This window comes from Hoplias malabaricus, chromosome 10, assembly GCF_029633855.1.
Source record: "Hoplias malabaricus isolate fHopMal1 chromosome 10, fHopMal1.hap1, whole genome shotgun sequence".
Lineage (NCBI taxonomy): Eukaryota > Metazoa > Chordata > Actinopteri > Characiformes > Erythrinidae > Hoplias > Hoplias malabaricus.
The window spans coordinates 42,446,310-42,456,309 of NC_089809.1; the positions used below are offsets into that span (position 1 = coordinate 42,446,310).

Below are 10,000 nucleotides of genomic sequence, written 5' to 3' on the forward strand. Positions count from 1 at the left end.
CAGATAACAGTGAAGTAAAAAAACATACAATAAATAGAGATGATTCCTTTTCATTTTGATGTGTGTTTTTTTTTTTACACTAATTAATCATTATCAGAATTTGACACAACTTTCTTCCATTATTTACTCCTTTTACACAACCAAGTGACGTATCAGTTCTTTTTAGCGGTGGAAACACAGCGTCACTACGGATGAGATTAGATACGAGATTACATTTTATTTAGGATGAAATATGTATTAAACATCATAACTAATTCTCTCTATCTTCCTCCTCTCTCCCTCTCTCTCTCTCTCCATCTTCCTCCTCTGTCTCTCTCCCTCTCTTTTTCTCTCTCTCTCTCTCTCTCTCTCTCTCTCTCTCCCTATCTTCCTCCTCTGTCTCTCACTCTCTTTCTCTCTCCTCTGTCTCTCTCTCTCTCTTTTTCTCTCTCTCTCCCTCTCTCTCTCTCTCCATCTTCCTCCTCTGTCTCTCTCCCTCTCTTTCTCTCTCTCTCTCTCTCTCTCTCTCTCCCTATCTTCCTCCTCTGTCTCTCACTCTCTTTCTCTCTCCTCTGTCTCTCTCTCTCTCTCTATCTTCCTCCTCTGTCTCTCTTTCTCTCCCTCTCGCTCTCTCTATCTTCCTCCTCTGTCTCTCTCTCTCTCTCTCTCTCTATCTTCCTCCTCTGTCTCTCTCTCTCTCTCTATCTTCCTTCTCTCTCTCTCTCTCTCTCCATCTTCCTTCTCTCTCTCTCTCTCTCTCCATCTTCCTTCTCTCTCTCTCTCTCTCTCTATCTTCCTTCTCTCTCTCTCTCTCTCTCTCTCTCTCTCTCTCTCTCTATCTTCCTTCTCTCTCTCTCTCTATCTTCCTTCTCTCTCTCTATCTTCCTTCTCTCTCTCTCTCTCTATCTTCCTTCTCTCTCTCTCTCTCTCTATCTTCCTTCTCTCTCTCTCTCTATCTTCCTTCTCTCTCTCTCTATCTTCCTTCTCTCTCTCTCTCTCTCTCTCTCTCTCTCTCTCTCTCTCTCTCTCTCTCTCTCTCTCTCTCTCTCTCTCTCTCTTCCTCCTCTGTCTCTCTCTCTCACACACACACACACACACTAACCCTATCCTTTTTTTAACCTGAGCAGTGCTGTTAAAATAATGCTTCGGCGTCTGGTCCTAAATCTCGCCCTGAAAAGTTTACTCAGTAGATTAAAAGACTCTAATTAAAATCTACACTGAGATATTAAAATAAAGTAAAAAAGAATGGTTTCTTCTTGCCAATGTCAGACTTTACATTTATTTCAATCACAAAAATACAAGAAGGTACTGGCATTATTGTTGTGATTATATATATTTACATTGGCATTCTTATCCAGAGCGACTTACAAAGTTACTGGTATTACAGGTCGGCCAATGCAGTGTTAGGAGTCTTGCCCATGGACTCTCATTGGTGTAGCACAGACTGGTTGCCAAGACCCGAAATCGAACCCAGGTCTCTCACACGGGAGCCACACGTGTTACCACTGTACCACACCCACCACATACGTTTTTTTAATCGATAGACGCTACAAATATAAATATAATTCCACTGTGTTGATCTTACATTAATTCTTCTTTTAACCTTTACATATCTATTATTAGCATTTGTCTTAAGGGACAATGCAAGTAATCATAATTTTTCTTATTTTTAATCGATTAATTGTGTGTAGGTGCTTCACCTAGAGGTGAGACTCACCTGTAGGTCGTGACCCCTGACAGCTTAGGTTTGGTAAGCTGTAGCGCAGAGCCTCTCTCTTCTGAAACAAAATACACAGATGTGTTAAAACTGACCACAAATAGCATTAGCTACAAATAAACTCCAAGCCTTTCACTGGTAGGGGTCAAGAAGAAGGCCAACAAGATATCAATATACACAGCTCAGCCAGAACTTTAAAGCCACTTGCTTCTCCACTCTGCATACTGTGTTATCCCCCTTTCCCCCTGTTCCTCAGCGCTCAGGACCCCCACAGAGCAGGTGTGATGTGGTGTTGGATCATTCTCAGCGCTGCAGTGACACTGACGTGGTGGTGGTGTGTTAGTGTGTGTTGTGCTGGTGTAGAGTGGATCAGACACAGCAGTGCTGCTGGAGTTTTTAAACCCCTCAGTGTCTGGACTGAGAACAGTCCACCGACCAAAAACATCCAGCCGACAGCGTCCTGTGTCACTGATGAAGGACTAGAGGACGAGCGACACACACTGTGCAGCGACAGATGAGCTACTGTCTCTGACTCTACATCTACAAGGTGGACCAACGAGGGAGGAGTGTCTCACAGAGTGGACAGAGAGTGGACACAGGAATAGAGGAACCCTTAATAACACACTCACCCTCCAGTTATAGCCTTCCTCCTGCTCTGCGCTCTGAGCCTCTCGAGGGTTCAGGATCACTCGTCCTCCACTCTTCCCGGAGAAATCCATCGCCACCATTGACTCCTCGCCCTCCGCCCACTGAAAACCAGGAGAGTCCGTCAGAAACAGACGAGAGGAAGAGAGGACAGGGCAAATTGTGAAGAGAGGAAAATAGATGATTGTGTTTTTTCCAACAAATGTGTGTGTGTTTCCCTTGGGCCCCACCTCCAAAGCAGTTTGGGGGATGTTGCTATTCCTTGCAGTGGTATCTGAAGTCTGATGTGACGATGCTTCTGTGTGTGTGTGTGTATGCACGTGTGTGTGTGTATACATACCTTGGTGTCTTTCCGTGGAGGGATCTGTAGTCTGGGACTAGTCTGGGACAGCAGGTAATTACACTGAAGCTGTTTCCCATACTGAAACACAAACACACACTCACTTTACCAGTGACCCCAGCCTGTGTGTCCGTGCTGTAGAGACCGTAGCCCATCTGTTGGTGCACAGTGGTCAGTTTCTGAACATACAGCTGCTGTCAGCTGAATATTTAAAGTGTTTTAAGGTGTACTCACACTCACAATCAAACCGTGCCGCTGTTCGGTTCCCCTTTCCCCCACTGACCTGCGCTCACACTTTTGAATAAAGACACTTTTGCGCAGAACAGCGGACTTCAGGACTGTACCTTTGAGGCTTATTTCTTCAGCTGTGACCCTCCGCACTCTCACGCGACTTTTTGTTGCAGGGGGATTTTTTAATGTAATCGTACTCCACGTATTAGAGGAGGTTTGCAGAGGCAGCAAACACTTATCTCAGCAAACACTTCCAGCCCCTCAGCAGTACACCCTGTGTATATGTCTGTGAGTACACCAGAGTGACCCCTGTGCTGATGTGTGTGTTTCTATAGTGAGTTTCAGAGCACTCACACTAGGGGCAGTGAATACACACAGAGCCGGAGCAGTTTGGGGGTTGCAGTCATGAAATTTTCTCTTGCCGGTCCCGGTAACTGAATCGCTCGCTTCTCTAACCTCAAGGCCACGGCTGCCTCCAAGGTACGGATCTCCTAGAGTGAGTACCCCTTCACTGTTATGAATAGGGTTGAGGGAGACTGACAATCTGTGCATCAACATCCGGGCCACAAGGTAATCATTTCTGACCCATACCTTAAACACCCTGAAGGCCGTAATCCAGCAGATTCGACACTGTTCGTTTTCTGCGCACAGCAGTTTAAGATCCTGAGAACAAAATCTGTCTCTGGGAGACTGAAACATAAGCATAAATTAACGCATGAGGACAACACAACATCACATGGACGGATGCAAAAATAATGTTATAATATATTAATAATAACAATAATATTCATTCATTCATTGTCTGTAACCCTTATCCAGTTCAGGGCGGCGGTGGGTCCAGAGCACAAGGGCACAAGGCAGGAACACACCCTGGAGGGGGCGCCAGTCCTTCACAGGGCGACACACACTCACACATTCACTCACACACTCACATCTACGGACACTTTTGAGTCCCCAATCCACCTACCAACGTGTGTTTTTGGAGCGTGGGAGGACACCGGAGTATTAATGCTGTGGCTGATTACTCTATATATAAAATATATACATTTTCTGGGCAGATGTCTGCCCCCAGCTGTATGGTCAGTGCTACCAGTGACGTAGAAAAATTACCTTGATGCAAAAGGTATGCACTTTAGGCGAGCTGTAGAGTTTCCTACTGTTGCACACTGTGTACACACTGAGGTCCTCCAAATCAGCTACACACTGAAGGTGGCGAGGCTCCTGAACACACACACACACATACAGTAGATATATAAATACACACTGAATACACACATACTAAAGGTGCAACAGTTAGTCAAATCAGTCCGTTCATCATCATAACTGGTGTTGATCATGGGTAAAAATGTGCTTTGTTATTCCTCAGCACAAACTCACACCCACTATAATCACATTAATAATAATCTGAATTTAATCTGAAATAAATTGAATAATTATCAAAACTCTCAGCCGCTGAAGCTAAGTAGGTTCGGGTCAGTACTCGAATGGGAGACCTCATCCTAGGAAATCTTGGTCCAAGAGGGGGTGCTGCCCTCTGCTATGTGGATCCCAATGCTTGGGTGCAGTGACAGGGACACTGTACTGATTTAACCCCGCTGTCCTTCATGTGTGAGGTAAAATAAATGAGGTCATTAAAACCCCAGGCCAGTTCCTGGAACAGATTTTGGCTTAACGTCTGGCCTTCTGAGCACCCTCATATTCTCGGCTCCGCTGCTTGTCTTCTCTTGACCTAACATCTGGGTTTTGGAGGGGACTGGAGCGGATCAGCGGGTGGAGGCTGCACATTGGTGGAGGTCGAGGTGACTCCCTAATGGTCAGAATAATGTAAAGTACTTTGGGGGTTTACAAAAGTGCTGTGTAAGTGTAACCATTATTCATTCATCAATTAACAAAGCAGTATAGTGTGTGTGTGTATGATTGTTTGTGTGTGTGTGTGTGTGTGTGTGTGTGTGTGTGTGTGTGTGTGTGTGTGTGTGTGTTTTCAGACCTTTGACGATCCCTTGGTTGAACAGTAGAGCCCAGATCGTCGTAAAATGAAGTAAAGTTTCTTCCAGGATTTCTTCCCTGCTTCTCTTACATGTAGATACCCCTGAATCTCTGGACATGAACCACACTTCAGCATACTCTACAAACACACACACACACACACACACACACAGAGTTAAAACACAGAGACACTGCACTGCTCTTGGAAATGTATTATTTGACGTGTCTGGTTCCATCTGTTTTCCCAGATACTCACCTGGACGATCTGCGAGGAGCTCAGCTCCCCCTTGGTGTTGGTGCACTCTGAGATCATGTTTTCGGGGAAATATTGCTGCAGGGTGAAAACAAGTTGTTATAAGTTACACATCATGCAACATCATCAGGTGATAATGCTCCTAACGCTGCAGTAGCTTACTTCTGTAACCTAAATGTAAAAGTTTTTTTAGGAAAAACATTTAGTGAACAATGTAGTTTGCAAAATATATTTCTTAACACCAAAGACAATCAGACCAGTAATGTTTGGTGTCTTAAAGAATCCCTCCAATTTAAATCCAGTGTTGAGCCTTTTTAATGTGCACATATTGTGATGTCCTTTAGCATGTGCATGTGGTGCTTTTGGTTATGTTTACGTGTGTGTGTGTGGTGTTTTTGGGCTTTGTTAGTGTGTGTGTGTGTGGTGTTTTTGGGCTTTGTTAGTGTGTGTGTATGGTGTTTTTGGGCTTTGTTAGTGTGTGTGTGTGTGGTGTTTTTGGGCTTTGTTAGTGTGTGTGTATGGTGTTTTTGGGCTTTGTTAGTGTGTGTGTGTGTGGTGTTTTTGGGCTTTGTTAGTATGTGTGTGTGGTGTTTTTGGGCTTTGTTAGTGTGTGTGTGTGGTGTTTTTGGGCTTTGTTAGTGTGTGTGTGTGGTGTTTTTGGGCTTTGTTAGTGTGTGTGTGTGGTGTTTTTGGGCTTTGTTAGTGTGTGTGTGTGGTGTTTTTGGGCTTTGTTAGTGTGTGTGTGTGGTGTTTTTTGGCTTTGTTAGTGTGTGTGTGTGGTGTTTTTGGGCTTTGTTAGTGTGTGTGTGTGGTGTTTTTGGGCTTTGTTAGTGTGTGTGTGTGGTGTTTTTGGGCTTTGTTAGTGTGTGTGTATGGTGTTTTTGGGCTTTGTTAGTGTGTGTGTGTGTGGTGTTTTTGGGCTTTGTTAGTATGTGTGTGTGGTGTTTTTGGGCTTTGTTAGTGTGTGTGTGTGGTGTTTTTGGGCTTTGTTAGTGTGTGTGTATGGTGTTTTTGGGCTTTGTTGCTGTGTGTGTGGTGTTTTTTGGCTTTGTTAGTGTGTGTGTATGGTGTTTTTGGGCTTTGTTAGTGTGTGTGTATGGTGTTTTTGGGCTTTGTTAGTGTGTGTGTATGGTGTTTTTGGGCTTTGTTAGTGTGTGTGTATGGTGTTTTTGGGCTTTGTTGCTGTGTGTGTGGTGTTTTTTGGCTTTGTTAGTGTGTGTGTGGTGTTTTTGGGCTTTGTTAGTGTGTGTGTGTGGTGTTTTTGGGCTTTGTTGCTGTGTGTGTGGTGTGGTGTTTTTGGGCTTTGTTAGTGTGTGTGTGTGTGTGTGTGTGTGTGTGTGTGTGTGTGTGTGTGGTGTTTTGGGGCTTTGTTAGTTTGTGTGTATGGTGTTTTTTGGGCTTTGTTAGTGTTTGTGTATTATGGTGTTTTTTGGCTTTTTTAGAATGTGTGTGTGTTGTGGTGTTTTTTGTTGTGTTCTGCCCCCTAGTGGAAGCCTCCAGTTACAAGCATAGCACATAAGCAGCAATATGAACAGTTACTGAACGCATGCCCAAACAGCAATTATATCTTTAGTCTTAGTCTTGTTAAACCACCCCCTCTGACTTCACACAGAGAGGACTGACAGGAGCATTGAGGTAAAGAGGAGGTGACGCGCCGTCACGTTTCATGACAGCACTGAAATAACTGAAACGGCCGCCTGTTGGATGTACAGTGAAGTGGGAAAGTGCTTAAGGTTATTCAGAATAAGCGTGTTATTCAGAGCTGAGTGACAGGGAAGGCACCCAGTGACTTACAGGGAATGGTAATGACGTAAACAGTTATTTATAGTTGCAGCGTGTTGGGATCAGAGAACGTTCCTCTCAAATTTTTATAATAGAAAGCCTTGTTTAGGCTCTGTTAAAAAAGAGTTTGGAGGCTCTTTTAAAAATAGTTTGGAGGCTCCTGAATGGCACAAATGCTTATGGTTTGACTTATGACAGGTGAGCAGCCAGTTGAACAAGCTGAATGTAAGTTGGATTATATCTTGAACTGTAAATCCCATCCTAAACCTCACACTGAGAGTTGTTAAAAACTAGCCACACAGAGGATTTTGGTTGCAGCACAGACACAGTACATCTTAATTAGTAGCGCTTAAAGGGAGCCTCTACGATTGTGTCTACAATTGCAGCTCTCTCTGGTTTGTTTACGTTCAGAAGCTCCGCATCTTATAAAGGCGAGGTTCACAACTGTAATCAAAAAACAGTTGGCTGTCACCTGAGTGACCTTAAGTTGAGAGACCATCACCTTAGGTGATCTGAAACACAAAAATATGTCAATATTACACACCTATGGAGCAGGAATATAGCAATATCTTCATCTCGGTTTGTGCTTTTCAATCTTTACTGGACTTAGAGAGTGTGTTATTATAGACACTGGGGCTTCGTAAACACATTAGCTCGGTTTATAGCACAAATCGACTGGAGAGGAAACACCTGAACTTTGATGATCTGCCTTTTAATGATGGAGATCAAAAGACTGTCACTAAGGATGGATAGTATCTACTTTTTTTTGTACCGTCTAAAAAAATTAACACAGTAAACAGGTAGGAAAAAAAACAGAACCCCACCCTGTAGTTGTGAGTATAGTGCTAGGTTCAGGTAATATCCAGATCCATCAAGAGACTTTGTGCTCACAGATATGACACTTTATCCTACATCTGTGCTGTGGTGTTTTCAGATTGTGTTTCATCAAACTGAGGCTCAAATCACACGTTTAGAAGATAAAAGCTCATATCTGTGAGCACAAAATCACCTGAAGGGTCTTGGTAAATTTTCTGCTTTGTTTTGACTGGATATCACCCAAAAACCTGCGCTAAACATCTACGGTGGGCTTCTGAGCTTGTGTTTTTCCCACATGTTTTCAGAGGGTGACATCACCAGTCACTGCACTCACACAGCGCCCTCTTCCTGTGGCTCCCTTAAATGCACTTGAATGCACATGAATTTGCCACATACCAACCAAAGACCCAGAACAAAAAATGCAACACACCAGACACATCATACGTTTGAGATACTGTCCACATTTGTAAATACCGTGCTGTATGTTATTACCGTTTTACCACCTTAATTGTTTCCCAGAATGACATTTTCACCCTTTTTCTGCCAATCAGTACCCGACATAAACAGGAAATATTACACAAAGGATCTCAGCATGCAGTGAAACCTCTGGATTTTATATTACATTAATAAGACTACAAGAGAAAAATAGGGGTTCATACCGCTGGTTTTTTAAAGAACTCGTACTTGGCGTAGTTCTTGCGAAAGAGCAGTCTGATGTCGCCATCTTCTGGCCAGGAGGACTGCACCTGCAGCAGCACTTCGTGGTCTTCCAGGCATCGCTCTAAAAGAGCATAAATAACACAGGAATGTTTACAAGTTGGATGTGTATTTTTACATATAGGATTATCGTAGGATGAAGTTCGTCTAAGTGAGTAAATAATTTTAGGTGGAAACCGTGCTGAAGACTGCCTCAGGGCTGAGGAACACACTTTAAAAATCTTGGACCTCCCAGTGGACAATGAATAGATATTAGTGGCCCTGAGACCTCACAGGCAGGTCTCCCACTTTAATCAGTGTAAAGTAGTGGAGCAACTGTGGCCTCGAGGTTAGAGAAGCGAGCTTGAGCCCAGAGGGTCACCGGTTCAAGTCCCGAAAACTGATTCACGGCTGAAGTGCCCTTGAGCAAGGCAAGCCCCAAACAGCACCCTGCTCTGGCTGTGTGTGTGTTCACTGCCTCTAGTGTGTGTGAAGTATTATTTCCTGGTGTGTGTGCTCACTGTCACAAATGGGTCAAATGCAGAGAAGCAATTTCCCTAAGGGATCAATCATAGGCTTAATCTGGTTCACATAAGGCACACAACACAAATATTTTTCTATGTTATCTAGTGTAACATATATAACAGAAGATAATTTATGTATACCAGCATAAATACATCTTATGCGACCTAATCCACACATATATTTAACCAGTTTAGTTCCATCTTCTCCACTAGGGGTCAGTTTCCCAGATAGGGATTGTCCCTTTAATGTTCTTGATATCGGCCGCTGTCTGGACACATTTTGGACATTGTGGCATAGCAGAAACAGAGTGACTCAGCCTTACCCAGCCCTAGTCCGGGGTGCTGCTCAATTAGAGCCCAGTTTTCTTGGTCCATACAATGTGCCGCCTGCACCAGCATATGACACACATCCCTCACCGTCGCTCCGGACGAGACCAGCACTGAGCGACCGTGACTGTCCTCCCCAAACACTTTCACCACCTAAAATCACACACAGACAACACACACACAAACTAAGATATGCAATGCGTTCTCAGCGTGAGGACATGCTTCTTTTACACAGTGATAGAAAACACTGTTTCTTTTCTGTATTTTTACCATAAAATTACAGTTCCAAATACATATTGATGCTTCACTGAGCTGCAGTAGGAAGAATAGAGCCTCTGTTGTTGCTACTCTGGGCTCAGCAGAAACTGCACCATTGATTTCAGTACAGTTCTGTGAATGTGAATTACACTAGGGGGAGCCCCTGGAGCAAATCTCACCTAGCGTTCCTTTAATGTCAAACCATGTAGATCATTAGAACAATCCCAAGCCTTTAATGAGTGCATATTCAGAGTGATATTTTGCACCGCAGCTTCACAGTGGTGCTGCTAGGAGCCAGACGATGCAAGGTTTATTCAAATTTTTTGCCCTCAACATTTTCATTTTCTTAAGGTGGAGCCATGGTGAAGTCCCAATCCGCAGGTCAGTCTTTTGATATCCATGTTGCCTTTGGTTTTCCCAGCAAAAGAAAACTGGCAGGTCATTAT

General features: G+C 43.8%; 1 protein-coding gene across 1 annotated transcript in view; it reads right to left on the bottom strand.

The window, feature by feature from the left end:
• Window positions 1–10,000, bottom strand: part of grb7 (growth factor receptor bound protein 7) — a 24,798-nt gene that overhangs the window by 3,038 nt on the left and 11,760 nt on the right. Inside the window, exons 4-12 of the mRNA XM_066683507.1 lie at window positions 9,293–9,449; window positions 8,409–8,530; window positions 5,155–5,229; window positions 4,900–5,037; window positions 4,023–4,133; window positions 3,504–3,602; window positions 2,682–2,762; window positions 2,326–2,445; window positions 1,697–1,757 (exon numbers count right to left, since the gene is read on the bottom strand). Of these exons, the coding sequence (XP_066539604.1) occupies window positions 1,697–1,757; window positions 2,326–2,445; window positions 2,682–2,762; window positions 3,504–3,602; window positions 4,023–4,133; window positions 4,900–5,037; window positions 5,155–5,229; window positions 8,409–8,530; window positions 9,293–9,449 (964 nt within the window). The remainder of the gene's footprint in view (window positions 1–1,696; window positions 1,758–2,325; window positions 2,446–2,681; window positions 2,763–3,503; window positions 3,603–4,022; window positions 4,134–4,899; window positions 5,038–5,154; window positions 5,230–8,408; window positions 8,531–9,292; window positions 9,450–10,000) is intronic.